We start from the raw sequence: 27,544 nt of genomic DNA on the forward strand, positions 1-27,544 counted from the left end.
TGTAAAATACTTTAATAAAGCATCGCTTAAATAACCTAATTAACAAAAATCTTTCCAAGACATAAAGATCTATGTCTGCAACAGTTCTCAATATCACATTGGCATCTACATAAAAAAAACAAAAAATTACCCCAACATTGAATGAAGCTTAGTACTGCTCTCAAATTCAGATAAACTACAATAGAATTCTGGATTACATTTAAACATATTAAATTGCTAAAATAAATAAATTTAAAAATGCATCAATTAAAACTAATGATTATCATTAGAAAAATTGGTGGTACAATCCAAGTGTAAAAAAAAGCAGCATTTAATTAGAATATTAATCAACTGGTAGACTTTGCTAAATTAACAAATAGACATTCATAATAGGTCCCTGCTATGAGAACATTTTCAAAACAACACATTATTGGTACAACGTGCATGTATGTCAACACATATATATTAATTCATAAATGCCAAACAATATTTGTTTAAAGTAATTAAGACTTGGCAAATTTTTATTAGATACATGTACCTTAAATTATTACTGATATCACTCAAATAAATATATATATTCAATAAATGTAGAAAATAGAAGGTAAAGTCTGCAAAATTTCTCTTGGAATATATATAATAAATGTATAACACCAGTAAAAAAAATAATCAGCATTGGACGGATAATACTTCTTTACAGATAAATATTAAATCAACAGTGTTAAATTGTAATCACTTCTGTTTCCAACAACAACACCCATGCCAGAGAGGCAGGATTCTGTCAACAATACTGCACAAAGAAAACAAAGCAACAGTGATTTGCTACATTTTTTTTTAAATTAAGCACAGATCCCTCGTAAGATTTTACTATTCATGATCCATTTCTTCAAAACCTTTATGGATCTTTGCATTAAAATATACAATATACTGTGATTGCATGTGCTTTAAATATGAGTTGCTTGCATCATATTGCTTTTTAAATTACTCTGAATTCTAGCATTTTAAGTTGTGTTTTCTCACTCAATTACAAACAGTGCTTGCATCAGAAGCCTACAATATCACAGGAAATACCATCTAAGTCTAAAACAGTTAATCACTATGTGTGCTTATGGCCCCGGCCCACTCTCAAACTCTCGCTGGATGCTCTCTAGAAATGAGTCTCCACTCTGTTCCATCTTTTTGTGGGTTTCCTCATACAAATGTTTTTTCTCCTGCAATAGATAATACAGAGGTCAGAGAACAATACATTCATGCCATGTCTTTAAAAGATCTGTTCAAGAGAATTGCCCTTATATTCTGTCTGTACGTACTGTATTTTTATTCAGGACATAGTTAAAGCAATGAAATGTCAAATTCTTGATGTTTTACACTGCTTATCTTGTACAGTAAAACATATTTACAGTGGACACATTTATAATGAATTTATGCTTACAGTGAAGTTCTTTTTTTATTCCCTCTACTTTCCAAATGCATCATAAATTTAATGGATATGACGAATAATGATTATAACGAATCAAAATTGTTTGTCCTTGGCACTTTGCCATAAGCATGTTTTACTGTATATGATATAAATGTATGTATACATGTATGTATATAGTCTATACAGATATTTAATAAAGACTGTTTGAAAAATACATAAATTGTTACATAGTAAAATTTTTGAAGACAGGAAGAGAAATGCTGTGTCATTACTTGAAATTTTCAAACAGTAAATATGTACATGTATTTCAAATTGAAAAATTGTCTATAGACAGACATATGAACAATGGACACTTTACTTATGCATAATCTCCTCTAGTCTCTGACTAATAGAGCTTAAAAGGGCCATAATTTGAACCAACTTGCAAACTTGACTTTCAGCGACAGAAGTATTCAGAATTTTTTTTTTTTTTTGAGAGAAAATTTGAAAAAATTCATCCCTAGTTTACCACATATCATCTCCAACAGTTAAGGAGAATGTCCCTTTCTCTGAAGGAATCTAAATCCCCTTTACTCAATGTTGGCATGTGGTACCACAGAAGACATTGGACATGTCAAGATTTAAAATAATAGACTGGTGAGGGATAAACTGATCAGAAAAGTTCACTTGAGCTTAAAAAATTAAAAATAATGCAATGATTTCACCACCCTAAACTTTCATTAACTCACATAGTTTATGGCAAGTTTATGGAGTTTCCAATATATTATTTTTCTACTGAAAATTTGACCAAAAGCTTTAAACACCATAAAAAAGACACAAAAGTGGCAAGAAATGGGAACTGTATAAAGAATGATGTGTATTTAATGCTTCAAGTTAATGATCTGAAAAAAATCACCATGAAGCGTTAAAACAAATTCACTGAACAACAATCAGTAGTTTACCAACGTCAAGCTTTACCTGTGACGATTCCTACATTGTAACCTAAATCTGTTAACAAACCAGAGAATCAGGTTGTCATATTGATTTATACATGTTTAACATTTATATCTGTACATAATTTATACAATAAAATCTACAGGTATATACTATAGTTGTTAGAAACTACATGTAAATCCCCAAATTCCAAAAAATTGATAAATACAGTGCCAAATATATACAGTAATTATGGTAAGATTCGAAGTGTAAAGTTGTGTACTGTTTCAATTAAGTCTGTGACCAGTGTTGGATTGTATTAATTATTAATGGTAGAAATTATTGTTAGTATTGAGAGTTATCTTCCCCTGTGGGAGGGAGGGAGGAGGGGGTGGAACTTTTTTTACCTGTAATATCTGGTAAGGTAACAAGGAGAGAAGACTTGTTAAGGTCAGACGATACGTTCCTCAAATATCGGTTTTGTATATCTTCGTATTGTATGAAAAATATTCAAAATTTTAATTACTTTCTGATTTCTAAACTGGTTTCTAATTGTCTTTTAAAAATTGAAATACTAAAAAATGTGAAATTGGCAAATTAATTTTTTTCCAAAAGGATTTTATAGGAAACCCCATCCTCTTGTATCTTGCACAAATGCCTGGTAAGGTACCTCAATTTTTTGCGAGTAAACATGTTAAAGTAGCAATACTTCAATGACAAAATCTTAGAAAAAATTATATATTATTGAGGAACGTATCGTCTGTCCTTAACATAATCATTCACATAATATGATTAATATGTTTATAAATGTACATGTACTATTAGTCACTAATCAGAATTCCTCAGGGATGTATTTTATTAACTGTATCAATTTTTTTTCTTTCGAATCTGAGCCACCTGACATTTTAATTAAAGAGGCTGGGGGGTTGTGGCCATTTTTAGACTATATTGATCTCCTTTAGAAGAAGAGCTCCATATGAAGATATAGAAAATGATCAAATTTTAAAACTAAAATTTTTGAAATTTTTCTTTGCCAAATGATAGTTGACAGCTTAATATATCATATCTAAAAAATTTAGTTAAATCTGGTGGTTAATTTGTTGACCCCCCAGCCTCCTTAAAACGCAACCACAACTTAAGTACAGGGCAAGCATAAACTAAGTTTTTACTAACCTCTTTTTCTTTTTGACTAGAGCGAGAATCTTCAACATCTTCAGCTTTCTGTAAAAAAAAAATTCTCAGTTTGAACTGTGAACACTAACACTTGATTCCCAAATACATTTTACAAACATAAATCAACATGTTTTGGCAAATCTGCTTTTAAAGTTTTTTTAATGCAATGAAGACTTCATAAGTAATTGAATGATAACTCTATTACTAGCGTCAATTATAAGTACATTATCATCTCCTGAATTCTAGTTTTTTATTTACTTACATTATCATCCAAGGAATTTAAGTTTCCTATTTACATACACATACATATTCATCCAATGAGGTACAATTTTATATTCACATACATTATCATCCAATGAAATCTCATCTTCTATTTACTTACATTATCATCTTGCCAGACTGGTTTCTCATCACTGTTTGAGTCCTCTTCTATTGTAGGCAGCCCTTGTCTATTAATTCAATGAATGAAAAGTACAGAAAATTATAGAATAAATAAAAAAGAACACCTTATGAAAACCATATGATATACGCATGTGGGAAAAACTTGAATGATTTCTACAGATTTGTACGTACCCTGGACTTCTGAGTTGAGCAAACCCACTGGAAGGATTCTCCAATTCATCTTCACAAGCCTTCAGGAATCGGACGACATCATCATGGTGAAACTCCTCCCCAATTTCTCTTGGCGTACGACCCACATCATCTTTAACAGACATACTGCTTCTGTTGGCTACAAGCCATTTCACACACTCCACATGTCCACTGAAAAAAGACAACGCACTCTATGACTCATGCAAATGTAAACGAGCAAAACAAGATGAGAATTCAAGAAATGAAAGCCTGCCTGTAATTTTGTTTCAACAGGAAATTCAGATTTCTGTACAGACTTACTTCATTGCAGCTAGATGTAGAGGAGTTTGCTTGTCTAAAGTTCTGCATGTTATAACAGCACCCATTGCATGAAGAATCTACAAACAAACACAAATAATAATATTCATAAACTGTATAATACATCCATGTATATATATTATATATTTTCCATCTTTCTGTCTAATAGTTTGCAGTTTATCAAAAATAACTCCTAACTGTAAAACAAAGAAATAAACAAACTAGACCAAAAAAAAAAAAAAAAAGAAAAAAAAAACAAGAAACAAAGCAAACAAAAAACATAAAAGCTGCAGATACAAATACCTTACTCAAATATATATGCATACTGTATGATTTCATTTGCATGTGTTTAAAAATTATTTGAAATTCAGAGACGCATGTCTGTGTACAAAGATGACTGCTTCCTATCTTACCATTAAACAGTTGACATGTCCATTCATGGCAGCCAGATGGATTGGGGAGTACCCTTGTGGTGTTTCTCTATTCAGGTTCACTTCATTTATAGCCAGCCATTTTAAGATTTCCACTCTACCAAACTTGGCTGCTAGATGCAGTGGGGTTAGGCCCTGCTCATTTGTATGACTAAAATAAAATAAATGTATCTCTATAGTCAATGTAAGTCATTGGCATTTATCTAAAATTGAATGTAAAAATTGATGTGTATTTTTGTTACACTCTACTTCATAATAAAACACAGATACAGCAATCACACTTATAATGAATTCAAGCTTATACCAAATGATTTCCATTCCTTGAAATTTTCAAACATATTATGAACTTAATGGATATATAGAGGATATTAAATGTTTTGTAGATGAACATGGAATTTATTTCACTTGTGGGACAGGATTTTTCTTTTTTATATTTTCACAAGTGCGAAGCACAAGTGAAAATATAAAAAAATCCTGTCTCATGAGTGAAATATATTCCATATTCATCTACAAAATATTGAATTTTCTGTTTATTACATTTTCTTAGATTTTCCCTTTGCCTCTGTCTTTTCGTAACACAGTGTCATAGGCTGTGACATCGGTTGAGCGGTTAAGACGTCATAGCTAAGCGATTGCGAGATTGAAAAACATTGTAAACATGGATTTTTAACGACATACTTGGAAAAACTTTGTCAGTATAACTATTAGTCTCTGTCAGGATGGCTCATTAACTCTATCTTATAACAGGCCAGGGATTTTTTTTAAAACACTTCATGAAGGGAAGGAAAATCGTAAGTTTTGCTGCACTTCTGATATTCTCACACTGTGAGAATACCATTTTGATACCCTTTCACACTGTGTCAGAATATCACTTTTATTCAGTAAATAAGTTACAGTATTTCACTGTTGAAAATGTAATAAAACCAGTTACATTTATAACAAATCAAAATTGCTCATCCCAGGCACTTAGTTATAAGGGTGTTTTACTGTTTATCTTTAAGAAAAAAAAAAGATAGGATGGATAATTAAGTTTAGGTTATGGGTAATTAAGTTTAGGTTATTTATATTAACAGAACTTCTAAATATAAAATTGTTTCAGCGGCTAAAATGACACAGATACTGTTTAATCCTTACTCTTTCATTTCTGGGAAGTAGTTGAGGAGCTCCTGTATACGGTTCAGATTTCCCCTCTCTGCGGCCTCATGTATTGTTGGCCCCCTCAGGAGCCTCCTTCTCTCTTCATTCTCTTCTTCACGTTGTCTTCTTTTCTCAGCCTCCACAGCCTTAAGTCCACTCTGTCATGAAAATCAGTATCTTATAATAGTCTTAAGTATCAAATTAAGCATATAACATACATTCTCATGCAAAGGGGAAAAATTAAATATCTTGAAATCATTGAAATCGAATGAAAAATGTAAGTGTTGCTGTGATGATTTTCAGATAAAATAGCTTTCAGCAGATAACAAACCTCATATCCTTCCACAAATTCCTTCCCATTCTCAGCTTTTCCATCCTGGGACGATGACTCAACAGACACAGTCTCCTTCTGTCCTTTCTTTTTAATTGTCCTCAAAGTGAATGTTGGTCCTTTAGGATCATCGTAAAACTCATCCTTCTCTCTCATGGCAGTGGTGGTGGTAGTGGTGGTGCCGGTGGTAGTAGCAGTGGTGGTGTACGTCTCAGATGATGATGAGGAGGAACTGCTGGAGGAGCTGCTCACAGATTCGCTATCTGACTCCGAATCATCCCGACGTCTGGAGGAGCGAGACTTGGACTTCCTGTCAGACTTTGTGTCTGTGTAGCTTCCTTGATTGGACCGGACACTGAGAGGATCGTCATGGAGACTCTCCCAAGAGGCTGGTGATTGTGATCGCTTCTTGTAGGAGCGATCACTTTTCTTGTCTGTGTCACTCTCCTCCTGTAAAGCTAAAACAGAAAAAAAATCTGTGTTCACAAATGTATATAAATGCTGTGGGAAATAATTATAAGATACAAATACTGATTTACATTAATAAATTCTGCAATTAATTTTGCAATACAAACAGTGGAGATTAAAGTAGTGCTAAGACAAATAGGATTAACAAAAATCTGCCAGCCGATTTTGTTACTGCTTGACAATGAATCATAGCACATAAATAATGTGGAATCAGGGTCATATGTAAGAAAACTTTTTTAGTGAAAAATGTCTTATAGATTAGTCTACTTGAAATTAGGAAATGAAGATGAAAGATTCTGAAGGTTTACCAATAGTGCAACACCCAAAACCAAGCATTACCAGGTATGTGAGAAAACTGGGAAAAATCATTTACCTGGATTCAGGTGAAAAAGCCAGGAATGTAGACGTTTACCAATTTAAAATAAATAATTATACCATGATAATAAGAGTGAGCTGAGACATGACCAGTCTCACATAGCTGATATGCTGACTAAGATCCTATAAACAAGTTCAGTTTAACACAAGTAGACATTCACGAAAGAAAGCAAGCAATATCATAACAGTGTATTTGAAAAAAAATCATTTTTAACAAAAAAGAAAATAATACAGAGAGGTAGAATGTACATGAAATCTAGATTGCAATCACAAGAAATCACAGCCCAGCAAATAAGCAGCAAAATTATCATGCAAAAACAAGCTATCTATATTATCAAGTCAAGTGAAAAACAAAGCTAAATGGCAGGAAAGCATATAAAATCTACAAGTTCATCATCAGACATATATTTGATATCTTCTAGACCTTGTATAAATGCACGATCTCGATCCACAAGGAGGTCTCTGTAAGTTTTCCGATCACCGTCCACACCCGACAGCCAGCGGTCACACACAAACTCGTAAATCTTTTTACTTAGCATGTCAAAAACTGTCACAGACTCCAAAAACCAGGCATTACCTGTAATTTAAATTATCATACAAATCAAGTATCACATGGATAATATCATACATAAAATACAAAATACCTAGTATCATGAATAAAATAATACAGCAATTTTTGCTTTACATACACATGGGTGAAAAATGACTTAGTACTACATGTAGTACCTTTAAAAATCCTCAGAATTAGATTACTTACTTAGAAAATGCAGTGTATATATGTGTACTTACTTGCATCTGCTCTATCATGTCCAATTTTAACTTTCAGCAATTTTCCAACATGATGTTGAGCGACAATGAATAAATCCTCCTGTTAACAAAGAAAACCATCCAATGAGCATCACCCATCATCAGACACCACCAACACCCATCTATCTTACATTTTGTCTTTCTAGTAATTCTTACTTTTCCCTTTTGGAAGCAGACTTTATGGCGCTTTGATTTTTCCAGTACCATCTCCTTAGTTCGACCCTTTTCTCCGTACAGCGTGATTTTGACCTCTGCCTTTGTACTGGCTCCGATCCTGTTACCAGTCCTGACGTAAATCTGATATTCTGCTCTCTCTCCTGAGGTCACTTCCTCGTCCAGCTTTGTATATCAAAATAATGATATTTACATACTATAATCAGGAATTTTTTATGCTACTTTCAACACAAATCATGGATACAACTGCTCTTTTAATTCAAGAACTTTTTCCATAAAAGGACATTAAGCTGCTTTATTTCATCTTAAACAAAATCAGCTTCTGATACTTGTAAATACAGTTGAACTTCGGTATCTCGAACACTGATATCTCAAAAACCATGGATATGTTGAAGTAATTTGGAAGTCCCAATCCCTAACTCTTAAAGTATTTTACCCTGGATATCTTGAATCCTCGGATATCTCGAAGTTTTTTCTCGGTCCCATTGAGTTCAAGATAACGAGGTTTGACTGTATGTGATATTCATAAATCTTACATAATTGTACTGCTGTAATAGCTGGTGGTCTGTCTGGTTCCCATTCTCCATTGTCTGTGTTCCGTTATCGACAGACACCTCCTCCCTTGGTTTGGACTCATCCATCTCTATTACTGTCTTTTGTCGATATCTACGCTTGGCTGACCTTGGACGGACTTTCTTTGGTTCCGGTTCAGGGGATTCTGGTGGAGGAGCTGGGGTGGGGACAGGGGACTCTGACCTAGATACAAAGTGGACCATAACTGATACAGTTGTACAACCAAAATTGAATACTCGATTCTAACCCACAACAACCTTTGATTCCTATATATATATATATATATATATATATATATATATATATATATATATATATATATATATATATATATATATATATATATATGTATGAATTGAAATTATCCAGCAGAGGTACTGCCAAGTACACATATTACTGATAGCACTGTATTTGTCTTACCTGAAGTCTGATGGTCCACTCATGTTAGGATCATTATAGCTGGACTGTAAAAGATCAAATTTATCATTTAAAGCAAATTTAATATCACTACATTCAATAAGATATGCTAATTCAGGAAATTTTTGTCCACCACTTAAGGAAAAAAGAAATGGTTAGAAGACCTGAAAAAAAATGCAGACAAAGAAAGCAAAAATGGTCTATCTTGAACTTTCAGCTTTTGGCCTTAAAGTCAATATGGGTCTTTTTTCTTAAGTTAAATAAATTCATGACCTTAAGTTTCTTTTCTAAAGCTTACAGAGAACTAAAGATACCATCTGAAAACTATGTATATAATTTTGGTCTTTGACCTTTTGACCTCAAAATCAATAGAGGGCTTTTTTGAGTAATACTGACTAAAGGTATAAAATTTCATTGCAAAACCCCAAAGAGACTAAAGTTTTAACCTTGACCTATTGACCTATCAATAGGGACCTTCCTTAAGTCACAGGGAACTATGATATAAAATTTCATTGAAAAAGCTCAAAAAGAACTAAAGTTATCGTCTGGAAACCATTTTCTGCAACATATGAATTGTTTACCTTAACCTTTGACCTTTTAGCATGAAAATCATTAGGGGTCTTCTATAACACCTTAAGAGTTACAATATAAAATTTCATCAAAAAAGGCTAGAAGAAAACTTAAGTAATTTTCTGGAAACCATTTTCTGCAATGTATTAATTTCTGACCTTGACCAATGTCCTTTTGATCTCAAAATCAATAGAGGTTTTTTTCACCATAGGGAGTTGTGGTATAAAATTTCACTGCAAAAGCCCAATGGCTTTTTGAGATATCATCCGGAAACAAAAAGCTTACACACATCTGACCTTGACCTTTAGAGCTCAAAATCAACAAGGTCTTCTTTAGGCCATAAGGAGTTGTAATATAAAATTTCATTGCAAAAGCTCAAAGGATTTTTTCCAGAAACAAAAGTGTAACACACAGAATGACAGATGCATGGACAGACCTAAACTATTATCCCCCACTTTCAGTGAAAGTGGGGACAATAAAAGTTTGGGCCCTTATTCTATTTATACTCTTTGCAATTTCATACAAAATTTTAATACTTAAGCTAAAGATCAGAAGGTCAGATTTGCATCATAATATCAGGAAAAACGTTAAGAGGGACTAAATATTCTTTTGTATATAGGTGCACATAACAAAATAAAAATGTTCTTGAATTATATTATTTACTGCCTTATCTAAAACTTAAAGAAGGGGGTAACACTCTTACCCTGACGATCCGATGCCGTCGACCATGGATATCCCAGGTGTACTTTAAATAGTTTACTCTCTTCACAGGCTGCAATATTGAATTAAATTAAATTTTAAGCAGAAATGAGACAAATGAATCATAATAAAAATTTAGTATAAGTAATCCATGACAAGAAAATGTTTGCCCCAAAAAAACTCTGATTGAAATTTGCTATTGACTTTGGAGTTTAGAATTAATAATATTACTTGCAATCTTATGTAGTGATTATTGTCAAGAGTTACATTATAATAGGTGGTGAAAATCAGAAGTCTCTGATGAGAATGCAGCTCTACTGGTTTGTACTTATAACGAAGGAATGGAAAGGTAGCACTTGAATTAAAAACTATGGCAATAGCAATAGATAGGATTATGATCCATTGTTTAGTCTCTGTATGGCAATTTTTATTGTAATCTGACTATACCTGTAGGAAAATGACACTTTGAAAGAATTTCAAAGAAATTCCTATTTTTAGTAACCATGGCAATGTTGCTCATCAAAAAATGATAAGAAGAAAAATCCATGTTTACTATTATGTATCTTAGTGTAATTTATTTGTGTAAAAAATTTTATTAGATCAGACTAAAACTGTACGAGGAGTCTATAATGTTTTGAAAGAATTTAACAGAAATATCTATTTTTGGTAAACATGGCAAAACTGTTCTCACTGAAATAAAAAAAAAACATATAAACAGATTATGTATCTCAGTGTAGTCCATTTGTGTAATATACTGAAATTCTACCAAAACTGTAGGAAAAGTGGAATTAAAAAGAAATTACAGACAGACAAACAGACAAATGGATGGACAATGTACACCATACTATTGCACAAGTTCTTTTGGTCTCTCACCCAGACCAGTAGAGCTAAAATAGAGAATGATCATAAGAGTTCTGGTCAAGACCATCTGTTTCAGTTGTCTAAGGTCATGCCATGCCATAGGAGGAAGCTCTTTTGTACAAAAGTTATAAAGAGTGGTTGTTAATAGCTTATCAATGACCCTTAACGAAAACATTTAAGGACAGAACAAGGATGTCTGCTGGACAATAATGACACTGACCACAACGCTACTACAGATCTCTGACCAGGCAACAGGAAACACTCAGGTTTATACATACTCATGCTTCATTTTGTATTCTTCACTAATAATAAAAAAATGACTTTACAATCCACCAAAGTTGATCATTAATGATTAAATGGTTCAATGTGTATTGAATTGGAGCTTTTTATTTCAGGTAAAAATTCATGCACTACTATGAATAGAAATGCTTTACAATTTGTCCCCATGACTTAATGACCCACTCTACTACACAAAACAAGATTGAAAACTGGGAGAAAGTTCATATACACAGTAAAAAAGAGACATCTTCTGGTTACTTGCCATAAGCATTTTATTAAAACTCCATAATAAAGATTAAGAGAAGTGCATTATTGGATAGGACAGAGGATTGAGATTAGACAGTACAGTGTTCCGTTTAGAATCATGCCATCACCATTCATTACAGAAGTCTTACAGTAGTGCGGTTGTCTATTGGATTAATCACACTCCATTTTTTAACATAAACAGTTGGAATTTCACTACAAATGTCCTGAAATACAAGATTTTAATCTAGTAAACACAGTGTAAAGTAAGAGCTGGCAAAAATAGAAAACAAACAAAACAATACATAAAACATCAAAACAAAAAAAGTCTCTGATAAGTTGGTAGCTCTACTGTCATGGTTCTCTAGACTAATAGAAAAAAAAAATTTACGGTAAAAAAATCTGACAGTGAATGTAATGAAGCAGAGGGCATGGATTGAAAATACTGTTATAATGTTGACTTAGACCAGCAGTATAGCAAGTACATGTACTTTGTCTGGCACATGTACTTGTCTGGTACATGTACTTTTTCTGGTACATATATTTTGTCTGGTACATATACTTTGTCTGGTACATGAACTTTTATTGGTACATGTACTTTGTCTGGTACATTAGGAAATAACTGTCTTCTCATTTTGTATTTGAGACCATTAATGCTGAAAACGGTCGCAAACCGAGTTTTACCAGCGACACATCACCGGAGCTGGTAAAACAGATGTTTGCGACCGTTAAATCAGCACTACCGGTTGCATATAACAAATGAGAAGATAGTTATTCCCATTCTATTGAATTTATGCATTTTGTTTGATGTTTACGTCTTATTTTGTTGAATTTGTTACATTAAATATGTCACAAAGCATTGTATTTTTGCATCATTTTATCATGACGTCACAATCAAAAGCTTTCACAATCGTTAATGCTAATTAACTGCCTCAAACATCAGTGTATTAGCCAATCAAAATGCATTTTATAAAACAGTTGCATTAGAATGTACTTTGTTCATTATGACTTTTATAAGTTACGCATCTCTAAAATGATCAAGGAACTCAATTCATGGCTCTGATTCAATTATACTCTTATCAATAATACACAGGAGAATAAGTCTGCCAGACAAGACCCATACTCAAGTATTTCAGAGATGAATGTTATGCTTCTCAGAGATGATGATTTAGACCAATATACAGTTCAAATTACTGAGGACCTTCTGTATAATGATTACATTGTGTATATATACATAAATACTGTAGATTCCTAAATAAATGCAAGAAATTTATTCCCTCGAAATTTTGCAAGAAGTACATGTGAAATGAAATTACTTGCTCTTATTTTAATATTGCTGAAATACTTGTAAAATTTCTTGTTCAACAGGCCACTCGTGATTGGATGATCTCGCAATTTGACATTTTTGAGTCATTTTTTGACATTTAGTACTTGAGTAAAATAAGGAATTTACACTGTATCCCACACACTACCTAGCACTGACTGTTACATTGCTTTAAATGAAAGCCAAGCAAAACAAAAACCAATATGATTAAAACAGCATTAAGGTATAGACTTGAGCTCAACAAAAACACTGCAGCACTCCAAGCACAAAAATTCAGAGGCCTGTCACAGAAAGCCACAGCACAGCCACTACCTTTGTCTCAGTTTTTGATGTTTGATGAGGCAAGTGTCTGTTTGTCTAAAATCAAATGTCATGCTTGGTAAACAACATGTGCTCATTACAAACACTAACATATATCACTATAGTAGAACTGAACATTCTTACATTAAAATTTGCTTGTAACGAAGTCATAGAGACCTTTGAATTGACTTTGCTATATCCATACTTTGTTTTATCCATATAACAAATTGGTTAAAGCACATTTAGCAAATTTGCAATACATGTACCGGTATACATGATTTCCTTCAAGTATGATTACTGAATATGTCCAGGGAAGTATACAAACTTATTTGGATAACTAAATTTTATGATGACCTAAAAATATCAATTCTTGCGAAAAATAATGTCAGTTGAATAATTCAAGTTTTGAGTTCTTTAAAAATTCTTTATTACAAAAGATGTAATTTTTGCCATTTTTAACCTCTACAGGACACAAAATCAGTTTGCTCTATCCATAAATTTCTATATAAGAGTTTATTATAATCACAAAACCTTACAAGGAATTGTTAAGAATTTTGCTGGGGATAAAAAAAAAACTTCAATATTTCTGTGTTTGTACTTAAAGTTTTACTGTATGTCTCAAACATAAAGACACATTGCATGTATAAATATGATTTTAAAAAAAAGCATGTGTTGTACTAAAGCTAAAATGCAATGGTATAAGAGTAATTTCTGAACAAGAGGCCCAAGGGCCTAAATGGTCACCTGAGTATAATACAACACTGTATAGGATCCATAGAAGTATAAAATAAAACAAACTAATAGATGAAACTATGTTGCCAAAAAGCAAGAGAAATATAATGATTAGGGATTACAAAAGCATTAGGGAGACAAAAACAGATAGCAATAGGTCACCTCAGTGACTCAGGTGACCTAAATATTTAGGAGAAATTCATCACATATAATGTTTGTACAGTTGCTGTACCTCAAAAGGACTTGGGGCACTCTGAGGTCTTTGGGAACTCTTCTCATTCTTTCCTTCCTCATCAGAGTCTGTCTTCTCCTAGGAAGAAAAACATGTGTACTTGTTAGTAAATATTTACATAAAGTATATTGTGTCAAATGTCTTTCTCAGATTTTTGCATGGTCAAAAAGCCTTTAAAGCATAACCCCTTCCCCAGACATATTCAGACAAGAAGCCCAAGGGCCTTAACTGTCACCTGAGTATAATGTAACTCTGTAAAGGATCCATAGATTGAATATGAAATAAATTAAAAAGAGCTTATACTGTGAAATAACTAAATTTTTTTTTTGGGGGGGGGGGTAATTTTTGTTGTTTTTGAGGTATGAAGAGACACATGAATTCATGTCTACCACTGTAAAATGTAAAATATCATGTACATAACTACTCAAGAAGGCTTATATCTTGAAACTATATACTAATTTAGTATATTGAATACTTGTCAGCTTATATGGATACCTCCATTGTTTTACACTTTCATCATAAAATCTTTTTTATTTGCATGGGTTTGGAGAATAAAATTGAAGTGAAAAAACATATTTACTATTTGTCAGCATTGTTTAAAATTGCACCATTATTTCCCTACATTTGAAATTGAGAAAAACAAATCCATAATTGGGAAAAAATCACTAATTTTTGTGAGGGGAAACAGCCAAATATTGGTTGCATTTTTTGCCCATAAAAATCACACCACCCCCACCTGAACCCCTGACCCTGGGGCCACAAATTTCACAATTTTAAAAGAGGCATCCATGCTCATCATACCCATCCACTTAGTTTATCTGGTAGGTACCCAGGAGCAGAGAAGATTTTCAAAGAAATAATGCACTTTCACTATATAATCAACAGACCCCCCTTCCCACAGAACACAAATTTAAACGATTTTGGAAGAGGCACTCTTGATCATCATAACTATGATCATCATAACTATGTACTTAGTTAGTCTGTTTAATACCCAGGAGCAGAGAAGAAGATTTTCAAGGAATTAATGTATTTTCACTATAAAATCAATAGAGCCCTGCCCTAACACTGAAACCCCTGACCCAGAGGCTATGAAATTCACAATTTTGGAAGAGGCACCCTCATCATAATTATGCACTTAGTTAATCTGCTTAATATCCAGAAGCAGAAAGAAGATTTTCAAGGAATTAATGCATTTTCACTATATAATCAAAAGAGCTCCCCCTCCTGCAGAACCCCTGACCCACAAATTTCACACTTTTGGAAGAGGCACCTTTGCTCATCATAACTATAATATGATGATAATATAATACGATAACATAAATATAATATAATCAATAGAATCCCCTCTCCCTCCTGCAGAAACAATGACACTGGGGCCACAAATTTCACAATTTTGGAAGAGGCACTCTTGATCATCATAACCATGTACTTAGTTAATCTGCTAAATACCTAGGAGCAGAGAAGAAGACTTTCAAAGAATAAATGCATTTTCACTAAATGATCAATACAGCCCCACCCCAACACCAGAACTTCTGACCCAGGGGCCATGAAATTCACAATTTTGGAAGGGGCATCCTTGCTCATCAAAGCTATGTACTTAGTTTGTTTGCTTAATACACAGGAGCAGAGAAGAATATTTTCAAAGAAATAATGCACTCTCACTTTATAATGAATAGAACCTCCCACTCCTTCCCTCACCATGGGGCCATAAATTTCACAATTTTGGAGGATGCACTCTTGATCATCATAGACATGCATCTAGTTTATCTGCTTTATATACAGGGGGAGAGATGATTTTTTAAGAATTTATGCAATTTTACTATATGATCTATGAGCCCCATCCTAACTCCAGAACACCGAACCCAGGGGCCATGAATTTCACAATTTTAGTAGAGGGCTCAATGCTTATTACAATCATACCAACAGTTTAACTCCTTGGTGTCCGGGGGTAAAGAAAAAGATTTTTAAAGATAGCACTAATTTTGATGGTTTTAGCCCCAACTTTAAGGCCCCAGGTGAGCAGGGACCATAAAATTCATATTTTTTGTTCCCCTTCACTCAAAGATGTTCTATGCAAAAATTGCCTGAAATTGGTTCAGTGGTTCCAGAGAAGAAGCTGAAAACATTCAAATGTTAACACACGACAAACAACTCACTTTGCACGTATGAAAACAGATAGCAATAGGTCACCTGAGTGACTCAGGTGACATAAAAATTGAAGTTAATTTAGCATATTTCTATCCCTAATTATGTACTCCATTTTCCTTTATTCATAACATGTTCCCATGTTCACGTCTAACAATATCTCATTCATTTTGATGATAAATCTGTTTTTAATGATCTTACAGTGGCAATAAGAACTTTGGCTGCTGCATCCACGAGTCTTTTGGCCTCGGACCTGGGGACATTATGACTGGGAACACTCCTCAGAAGAGGCCAGCCTCCTTTTAAGGATCTGAAAGTATTCATTGATCTATGCATTATCTGCTCTTCTTCATTTTTTTTTTTCTAATCTATAATTAATGTTAACTAACTATTAAGTCCTTCTTTCTGTATCTGTTAAGATGTCTTACTTGGGACGTTGTGACTGCATCAGAATTCCGAATCCAGTCATGTCTCTCCTGAGTTGTCTCCCCTCTCTGGTTTCTATGTAGGCATATTCTGGCAGTGTAGAGGGCTATTAACATACAAACTTTTAATTGAATTAACTAACTAATGGCTTGCAGATTGAATTTTTTGATTAAAAAATTGCAACTTAACATGATATAAGATTGATGCATAATGCACGACCAAAAAAAAAAAAAAGAACCACAGAGACAACTGTTTTACATTATTGGGTTAATAAATCTATGTCCGTGAACATTGATATATTTATATGTGGGTAAAAAAAATGCTCACACTTTTTTTCATGCCACCAACAATTCTTCATGTGCTTTTCAAATGACTTTCATTTTTCATTATAATTCAAGATGTGTTGCTAGTGATCTTTTTTGGGGGGGTGGAGGATATTTTTATTTTAAATCTTCACAACTTATTTACAAGTTCTTTCAGAATAAACATTTGCACAACTTTATTTTCTTTGTAAAAAGAAATTATTTTATTTCAATACTTAATGGTGTTGAAATTCAAGATGGAATAGAAGTTTCATCATACAAGGGAATGTTTTAATCCTAAGTTTTTAATTACAAAAGAATATTTCTATTTGCCAGCTAAAGATTTGCTTTTATTTGATTGATTTTTTAGTGTGCAATATTAAACATGCTTAAATCAAATTCAGAGCATTTTGACATATACTGCTAAGAATCACTCAATGAGAAGTTAAGGTTTCATAAATCGCTTCGAAAATCCCTGCTAGGCTATAAGAAGATTTTCCGTCAGACATGTCATTAATTATTATGATTCAAACATTCATACATTTTCAATTCAGATACACTGTTCATTGCATGCAGGCTTGTGCTAGACAGAAAATATACACACAAGTAACTCTTCTACACATAAAAAGATTGAACTCAAGGTTAAGCATAAGATAAAGATTGATTGCCAACTGACCTCCAGAACAGTTTAACAGAAGAGATTGATCATGCAGGGTGGAAGGTGCATTTAAATGTTTGTTTATTCACCCACACAATCACAACAGTAAACTGACATAAGTAGGTGAAATATATGCAACATCAGTGCTTTCACATAACAATTGATGTTTACCCGAGGTCGTGGTCCACCTGATTTTGGAGGTCCATAAATTGCAGACAATGGTTCCACATCTGGGTCTCGAGTAAGCTTTATAATGCATAATAATAATTCTTTATATCCTGTCCTCTTTGCAGACCTATCAGAGGCATTTTGAGATTGTTGGGAGGGGAAGCAATTAGACTGAGGAGACTTGATTAGAATTGAAATTGTGGTGTTTATATCATGATTAAAAGTTCTGCTAAAAATGCATGCTTTTATGCATTCTTTAATTGAGGGTTAATTATTTCATTCTCAATATATGCTGTTTATAAAAAAGATCTGGATGGAGGGGTAGGGGTGGGTTGGGTCCTCATTTCTCTAGCCTCTAGTTTATAAACATACTATAGTCAAAGAAAAATTTTCACTTTGTATCCAGAATGGTAAAATATCATGATTTCTATGTAAAAATTGTGATTTATGAATTGCATAATTTTTGCAAAGATTGAGCAATAAAAGTAAAAATTCCCAAACTCACCAGGAAGTGATGCTTGATCATGTGACGTTTAAGTTTCTTTTTGACTATCTTCTGTCTTGGGTCTTTCTCCTCCTACAAAAAATCAGTAAAGTAAGGTCAAAGCAATACATATGAAATAATTAGAAACTTGTTCTGTAAAAGTATTCTTTAAATTTAGCATAAACTGCTCAAAATTTGTCTTTACTGACTCAAAATATGTAGGACCACATTCTCAAAGATACAGAGCACTGTGCATTCTCCATCGTTTACATAGCGACTACACAATACCCAAGTTTCAAGCTTATCTCCCTTGTTGTTCTCTTTTGTTACTAAGGGGGTCAGGAGGATTGTTTCCGTCTTAACAGGCAGGTGGGACAGTTATTTATACTGGATACATTACACCATTGATATGCCGCTCTATCATAACTGATTGTCAAGAATTGGATGCACTCTTCAACTTGAAAATTACCAAATTTTTTTAAAGGCGTCAATTTTTTTTCTACCAAGAAAAATCAGAACAAAAGAAAATATCAGTGGATAAGACCTACAAGATATGGATCTCTATGAAATAATAATGCACACACATCTGATCATTGCATGTCAGCATTCTGAATGGCACACTGACTCCTTCCCTTATTATAACTTTAAAGAGCCCATTTTCTTTTTAGAAAAGGTTTGTACAATCAAGGAAGTGTCTTTTGCACAAAGACTATGGCACTTCTTTTGTTTTCAAGTATCCTAATTGAAAGTAGATTTTGTAAAACATGTATAGTAGAGCTCAATAAAATCATCACTGCTTGACAATTCATCTTTCTATAACATTAAATGAATTCTAAAAGCCCTAGCCACCATTTATTTATTCATACACGTTTGTGTACATCAACAACCAGTCCCACTTCCATGCCAATAAAGATACTTTTTGCGCAGTCTTATTGTTGGAGGGTTACAAACTCGAATCTTAAGTATTAAACTTTTCATAGGATCATGTCTGATTTTTAAGAGTATTTTAAATGTCAGACGTTCAATCCCATACTTATAAATCAGGGTTATCATTACTGTAATCATGGTAATTCAATGGTCTACACAAATGAAATTAAAAGCAAATTCAAATAATCTGACACTCACTTCATAAAAAGCATCAATGCTATATGGGCAACTGAATGATTTTTGAAGTTTTACATCCCAACTATTTTAAAATGTTGTGAAATGTTTCATGTATAAATGTTTTTCTTAAGCAGTTATTTTCAACAGGATAATTTTTCTCTTGACAAGAAAATCCGTCCTCTGCTTAAGTCAGTAATGACAAGACTAATTCATGGCATTAAAACGGATTTGTCCTATGAACTTTTTTATTCCCTTATCTTCAGATTACAAACAAGTCTTTCTTTTTTGTAGTATGGTAGATTATTCTGCTATTTACATTTTGATAAAGAATATATTGTATCCTGACTTTTCTCCTAAAACACTCTGAGTAATCAATACCTTCATTCGAACACTCCTGATGGCATGCACAACAAATAGTTACTAGTAAGAGCCCAATATGTCAGACAGGTAACAGACACACCTTTATAACACTTTATTATTCCACTGTGTATATTAAAATGTCATCCACTGTCACTGTTATAAATTGTTATGAAATGCTTGCCATGTGGTCAATTCCTTAATTAAGAGATAGCAGACAAATTTGGGTGTGAAATGGGAAGATTTGTAGGATTCTATAATATTTTATTATCTTTTTTTTTTTTTTTTTTTTTTTTTTTTTTTTTTACAAAAATCATTTCTTTTTTCCAAATAAACCTCTATAATGTGTTACTGTATGTATGATCTAAACATCGCTGCTGCACCAGTTGTTTGTGTACGACAGTTGCCTAGGGATGTACCATTTGTATCCATTGCTTACTATAAGCATTACATAAAGTCAATACTCTCTTTTTCTAGAGAACAAACAAGGATGATTTATCTCTAGATAGTTATAAATAATTCAGGGATAATTCACAGCTACTTCTGATGAATTGTTGAGTTCTTTTTTGAAGCACAAAGTATATAATCTCTATGTGGGTTGATTTACTCTAAAAAATCTAGCCCAACATGAGTGATTATATCCAGAAGTCTCTTTAAAAAACATGGAAGAAATAGAAATACACAACTCACACACTTCAGTGCAATCATTATATTTAAAGCATTCGGGATGGGGGAGGGGAGGAGGATTCCGTACCCACTCCAAAAAAAAAAAAAGGAGAAATCTTTTGACACCTCTTCTCACCTGAGTATGATACAACACTGTAAAGGATCCATAGAAGTACAAATTAAATAAAACAAAAACTAATAGTTGAAGATATATTGCCCAAAATCATGAGAAATATGATGATCAGGGATCAGCAAAATAATAAGTTTAGTACTCACTAACAAATCATAATAAGCAGATCTATCTGCTTGTTTGTACTTGCCAATGCTAATAGACTAATGCATTTTCACTAAATATTATGATATCAATAAAGCCCTGTCTACCACCAGAACATCTAACCAAGAGGTCATGAATTTCATCTTGGAAGAGACATCCTTGCACATCATAAACATGCAATCAGTTTGTCTACTAATTACCTAGAGGCAGAGAAAAATATATTTTAAGAATTTATGCATTTTCGTTATATGATCATTACAATAGAGCCCCATCCTAACATCAGAAACCCTAACCCAGGGGTCATGAATTTTACAATTTCAGAAGAGGCATCCTTTCTCATCATTACCATGCACTTAGTTTGTGTGCTGAATATCCAGGGACAGAGAAGAAGGTTTTTAAAGAATTTATGCATTTTTATTATGTGATCAACAAAGCCCTGTCCTAACACCTGAACCCCTGATCCAGGGGCCATGAATTTCACAATTTTGGAAGAGACTGTATCCTTGCTCATCATAACCATGCACTAAGTTTTTTTTTTTTTTTTGCTAAATACCAAGGGGTAGGGTAGAAGATAAAGAATTTATATATTATTACAATTTGATTTTAACAGAGCCCTGTCCTACCCAGAACCCCTAACCCTGGGGCCATGAATTTCTCAATTTTTGAACAGACACTCTTGCTCATCATAATCATGCACTTAGTTTGTATGTTAAATATACAAGGGGAGAGAGAAGAAGATTTTTAAAGAATGTATGCATTTTCATAACATGATCAATTGAATTCCATCTTAATACCAGAACTCCTGACCCAGAGTCATGAATTTCTAAATTTTTAAGGGGCACTCTTGCTCATCATAATCATGCACTTAGTATGTATGTTAAATATACAGGGGCAGAGAGAAGGTTTTCAAAGAGTGTATGCATTTTCATTATATGATCAATAGAGTCCCGTCCTCATACCAGAATACCTATAAACCCAGTGGGTATGAATTTCACAATTTTGGTAGAGGGATCAATGCTTATTACAATCATACCAACAGTTTAACTCCTTGATGTCCAGGAGTAATAAAGAAGATTTTTAAAGACTGCATTAATTTTGATAGTTTTAACCCACTCCTCAGGCCCCAGGAGGCAGGAACCATGAATTTCACAATTTTTGTTCCCCTTCATCCATATATGCCATATGCTAAAATCAGTTGAAATTGTTTCAGCTGTTTCAAAGAAGTTCTTAGCTAAAAATGTTCAAATGTTGATGCATGCTGTATGATGGACAACGACGGACAAACAGACAGCAAGAGGTCACCTGAGTGATTCAGGTGACATAAAAAAGGAAAATAAGAAAACATATACAACTTCTCCCAATCTTATTACATGAGAATTGTGATGGGGGAAGAGAGGGGGCACATGTATCTGTAACTTTCCTTTATATCTAATATTCTCTTTACTAAAGCCACTCCAAGGTTATTTTTTTGTTACTTCACTATAAAGGATGCAAAAAAAGGACTTGTTCACTCATCCTGGATGAGTGAAAATCGTATTTTCCACATAAATGACCAAAAATCAAAATTCAGATGCTAACCATTATCTCTGATAAATGTACAATTAATCTGCAAAATAAAAGCTTCCTATCTTGAAAATTGAAGCAGCTATTCAGACAAATGATGTAGCCTATATGCAATATTATTTTTGCATAAAAATGACTAAGTTCAACAATTGGTACTGGTATATTCCCAATATATGATCAAAAATCAAAATCCCAGTACTAAGCACTTCTCTGATATCCACTGAGCCCAACAAGTGGATGTCATATTCTGCTTTTCCCTGGTGACAACTTAAATTTTGGGTGTGATAATTTTCTTCTACAGTTGAACTTCGGTATCTCGAACACAGACATCTTGAATACCATGGATATGTTGAAGTGATTTTAAAGTCCCAAGTGCTTATTTCTTAAGTATTTTACCCTGGATATCTCAAATCCTTAGATATCTTGAAGTATTTTTTTGGTCCTGTAAAGTTTGAGATAACGAAGTTTGACTGTATTTATATGCAGTGATAATGTAAAAGAAAATGAAACAAGTGCCTCCAGATTTGACAAGAGACTAATAGACTGTGAATAAATACAATGTAAATATCATATGTACATCAGAAACAATTTGAAAAGATAAATAAATGACAAGCTTTAATCTTTTTTATTTTAATTTATTACTTGGCTAAAAGTGAGCTTTATATTAGGGACAGTTAAAATCATAATAGGGACAAGTGGGTATGATTTCATACTTGTCTCCTGGAACTAGTGGTCACGGAGTTTGTCTCACCCTGATTATATATGTATTAAAACTCTGAAAATCCCAGGGGGTTCCAGTTCCCCCACCTACCCACATATCCTAGATCATGGCATTGGCATCACATGGAATTCTTTATAGGCTTACTTTTTTTTAACTCTTGTAACCTGGTATGTTATAAACTTTACAAAAATATTATACTGATGTACTGGGACCAGTTAGTACTATACAGGGACATTAAATCTGTGTATATCCTGGAGCAGTGTTGTGTTGATCTGCTGTTAAAACAAACTATTGAATATGAAACAGAGAGTTGTCCAAGATAAACAAAGAACTCCTCAACAGTAAACATTTAACACGTCAATGTCACAACACAAAATATACTCTCTGTTATTTAAACTCGGAGCTTTAAAAACCTCAAGGTTTATTGGAAATATGGAGTAAGAAACTCATTATGGAATTAAATTTTTTAATTTGACTAAATCTACTTATAAGTTTACAAAGCCGGAGACAAAACAATGTGCATGCTTTATAAAACATGAGTTGCACAGCACTTTTGAAAGTATTTTTCATCTATTTTATATCAAATATTTAATACAATGTAATATTTTATTTATTATTAATAAATAGAAGTGCCATCATGACTAATAAAGCAATTAATAAAAAAGGAACAATTAGGATGAGGGAGAAAATGTACTGGTATGTTATGTTCTTATACTGGATTCTTCTGCTAACAATGTACAAAACCAAGAGAATATTAACATTTTAAAAACAAGTCTTAAGTATGAATACCCTACTACGCTAAATCTTCAAGCAGAATATAACCCTTTGCAGTACAATTTTTTTCTTGGATTCTATATGGTTCATTTTATTTTCAGTAGCAAACATTCAGGTGTTCAAATAGACTTCAGTTATTAATGCTAACAAGTTACCAGGACAGCTGATATTTAGTCTGTGGCCTTGCAGCAGAAATTTATGAATTGTAACTTACCATGTCCATCTGAGTGAGTTTGACCCTGACATTCGGCAGGCTGAAGTAATGCTTGAGGGCACGGTCATGTAGGCCATCGTACTGGAGGGTGGGCCTCTGTGCAAAATAATAATACATAATGTAAACATACAGACAAACGGTCCTAGTTCAGGAGTCCAGGAACACGAGGGTACTCCTATCAGTGTTAATGAGGGGCAGCATCATTAATAAATCATTACACCATCAGTAAATCAATAATTATACATTGTTACCATCTTTTATGAGACAGGCAGATCACCAGAATGTACACAGTTTGGAGTTTGATTATATACCTGTATTTTTGCAAGCACTTACATCAATTTTGACCATATTTTTATATTTATCACAAAATTGCTTATTTACTTTTTTTGTTACCAGTATTTAACGTTTAACATTAAAGTCAGGGATGTTTAAATCATCCTGATACTTTAGTTTACTAATTGAAGGTCTAGAAAAGTGATAGTTATGTCTTACATGTAGTAACATGATGTATGATATCAATCAAATGATCTATATACTACATACCAGGTACATTCAATTTAAATTACACATATACTAGGGATGGGTATTGCCTAAAATTTTGAATCGGGATATATCATGATTATTTTTCCAAAAACATCATGATACTATCATATTTTCACAAATAATTTTTACTTTTATTTTAAATGAATTTCCATGATTATTCTAACAAATATAATGCGAAAACATAACTTCACTTTTTTTCATTATAGTTATATATATTTGGATGCTAGGATGCCGCTTTTTTTACTGTTTTACATTTTTTTTTTTTAATTCCTGTAATTGTAATTCAGAAGTTTGAACAAAAACATGGTCTAGACTGTGACATCACACGATGTCACATATTAGCTGCACTTCCATAACGGAAATCTAAACAGTGCAATCTTTTCACAAAGGCATTGTAGAGTAGATGCAATTATTGAAATTTTTTGTTTCCTTTAAGTTCTCTGTAGTTTAAGAAAATCTTTTAATACCTGCAGTACTACCATGTGATTCACCATTATTGCATGGAATTGTGGTAGCAAAAGAATTCTGGGAAGGTTTCTCATAAAAATTTGCTTGATGAATGTGCATATTTCTATTCAAATTTCCTCTTTTCTTACACATTAATCTACAGAGGTCACTTCATTGTGCTCACTGGGTTCCTTACACAAAAATTCTGTCCCACTCTTAAAATAAATTCCATATCCAACAACAAGACATTGAATTTTCTGTTTATTACTTTTTCTTTGATTTTCCTTTTGCCTCTGTCCTTTACCTTACATGGTACCTGTCACAGGCTGTGACGTCATGTTGAGCGGTTGTGAGACGTGATAGCTTAGCAATTGTTAGATTGAAAATTGTGAACATCGATTTTACAACACTTTTGGGAAAAATGGCATTTTTAGTCTGTGTCTGGATGGTTTATATACCCTCGCTATCTTATAACAGGAAGCATTTTTATAGCACTTTCTTGCATGGAAGGAAAATCCATAGTTTTGCCGAACTTTGATATTTTTCACTGTGAAAAATATCACTTTTATTCAATGGATAAAGGACTATATTCAGTAATGGTCAATATCCCAAAATCAAACTTTGAGGAGGAAATCTTAAATTATGTTCAAAGCCAGGAGGATATATATGCAGATTCAAAGCACCAAACATTTTCATCCACTCTGATGTCATAAGTTAGATATGACATCAACAAAATGATGTAGATTCATTATTTCAATGATTTCATAAGAAAATAGTGTATTTTACGTCAATTATTTGACTGGAAAATATTGAGCACAGGTATGCTTAGACTCCATCTTTTGATACAATGTGTAGAATGATAATTTCAATGAAATATGTGAAAATATTTCCAAAGCAAGTTTTGGCTCTATAAAAATTTCAAAAGTTTGTGACATCACAGATACAAAAATGCCAATATTTTACCCCAGTCAATAACACATTTTTGAGAATTCAGGTTTAATTTATAGAATATATGCAACTGTGCACATTTCAAAATTTTTTTAACATTTGACTTTCATGGTGGCAGGGACATGTCTTTGCTGTTTGAAGTTCTTTCACTGTAAAATGTAATAAAAGTTAATCATCCTGACTTCACAGCCTGTAGATCTATTGAGATACTTACTGATTTCAGTGGAGGATGGTCTAGCTGGGGACAATTTACACCTGACAGGTCAAATCCATCTTCCAACCTCTTCACATCAAAATAGTATTTCCTACACACAAACAGAACAAAATAGTATTTTCCTTTACATAAGTAAAAAAATGGATTAATTAAAGCAATGAGTAAAAAGAAAAAACTTATTCCAGATGCTGTTTGTAGAGTGGTGCATTATAACTTATTTTATCAGACCAACATATTCAGATATTTTAAAAATAACAAAACCATTTGTAGTCACCTGATGAATTTTATTGAATACTATTAATTATTAAATAATCTTTGAATTGCCTATAAACACGATAAAATGCATGGATGCAAACAATGAGTACAAGTATCATTATTTGTTCCAAAAGCCCTACAAACAAGGTTTGCAGAAGTGGGAATGGCTCTGACACAATGAATAAAGTAAACAATGGATAATCAAATTATAATTTGAAAGGACATCTAAATATGAGTTGGTGTGAAAATACATACGGTGATGAGTGCCAGATAGCAGGAAGTAATACATTTAAACAATGAAGTTATTAACAGAATTTGTAAGGGATAAGGTCTTGCAATTGTGGTTCAGAGCTATTGCTATTGAGAAACACCTAAACTGAGAGTGCTACTATTCTCTCAATCAGTGAAAAGTTTAGTAAACATGCACATATCTTATTGAAATTAATTTGCTGCCACATTCAGCTTGCAGCAAGCATACTTATCAAGTTATACAAGTAGTTCTTGTTTATCCATCTGTTATCACCATGTACATATCATATTTAAGGACACAGGGACTTGAGACAATATCTTAGCATAATCGAGTATATAGTATAATAGGGGAGGTCCCCTATTATACTATATACCCGATTTTGCTAAGATTGTCTCAAGTCCCTGTGTTTAACGATATCATAAATTTGCTAACATGTTATTATATATTTCTAATTTTTGGGAATGGAGCTTTTGCCTTTTGACCTAACATCTTCTGTAGACTCTGTGTATCATAAGGATGAAGTCTATAATCGTTTTTCAACTTACAATTTTTTGGCTACAGTTTTAACCACGGCCTCCGATGACATGACTCTAAACTGGTTTTGGAAAATTAAGTCCAAACAATGACCAGTCCAAAAGTTATTTAGTAAAGTATATCATCATTTTTCACATGTTGGAGAACGACGGATAACTCAACGCACATAAACAAA

General features: G+C 33.0%; 1 protein-coding gene across 3 annotated transcripts; it reads right to left on the minus strand.

The window, feature by feature from the left end:
- On the minus strand, positions 1-27,544 carry LOC133204397 (DNA ligase 1-like). 3 transcript variants are annotated; one of them, XM_061340119.1, is made up of 23 exons: positions 27,381-27,544; positions 26,331-26,421; positions 24,179-24,274; positions 18,527-18,598; positions 18,025-18,099; positions 16,896-16,999; positions 16,669-16,777; positions 14,323-14,400; positions 11,887-11,961; positions 10,356-10,424; positions 9,086-9,129; positions 8,629-8,848; positions 8,075-8,257; positions 7,901-7,979; positions 7,536-7,688; positions 6,269-6,726; positions 5,935-6,095; positions 4,783-4,951; positions 4,373-4,449; positions 4,055-4,243; positions 3,864-3,930; positions 3,482-3,529; positions 1-1,187 (listed from the first exon to the last, which is right to left on the minus strand). In XM_061340119.1, exons 1-23 carry the CDS (start codon positions 27,419-27,421, stop codon positions 1,083-1,085), a joined length of 2,763 nt encoding a protein of 920 aa, XP_061196103.1. In that variant the 5' UTR covers positions 27,422-27,544; the 3' UTR covers positions 1-1,082. The 3 variants fall into 3 exon arrangements, with proteins under 3 accessions (XP_061196103.1, XP_061196105.1, XP_061196106.1); XM_061340121.1 differs by lacking the exon at positions 18,025-18,099; XM_061340122.1 differs by lacking the exon at positions 11,887-11,961.

This window comes from Saccostrea echinata, unplaced genomic scaffold, assembly GCF_033153115.1.
Source record: "Saccostrea echinata isolate AGI-Se365-2 ecotype Australia unplaced genomic scaffold, CSIRO_AGI_Sech_v1 ptg000053l, whole genome shotgun sequence".
Classification (NCBI taxonomy): Eukaryota; Metazoa; Mollusca; class Bivalvia; order Ostreida; family Ostreidae; genus Saccostrea; species Saccostrea echinata.

What these genes read in the sequence shown, in the direction of transcription:
- LOC133204397 (XM_061340119.1), bottom strand. Translation starts at nt 27,421, where the DNA reads ATGTCATCGGAGGCCGTGGTTAAAACTGTAGCCAAAAAATT. An exon ending in TGATCAAGCATCACTTCCTG is followed by an intron (nt 18,100 to 18,526) that starts GTGAGTTTGGGA and finishes TGCATTATAAAG; the next exon opens with CTTACTCGAGACCCAGATGT. An exon ending in CTAGTCAAAAAGAAAAAGAG is followed by an intron (nt 1,188 to 3,481) that starts GTTAGTAAAAAC and finishes TATCTATTGCAG; the next exon opens with GAGAAAAAACATTTGTATGA.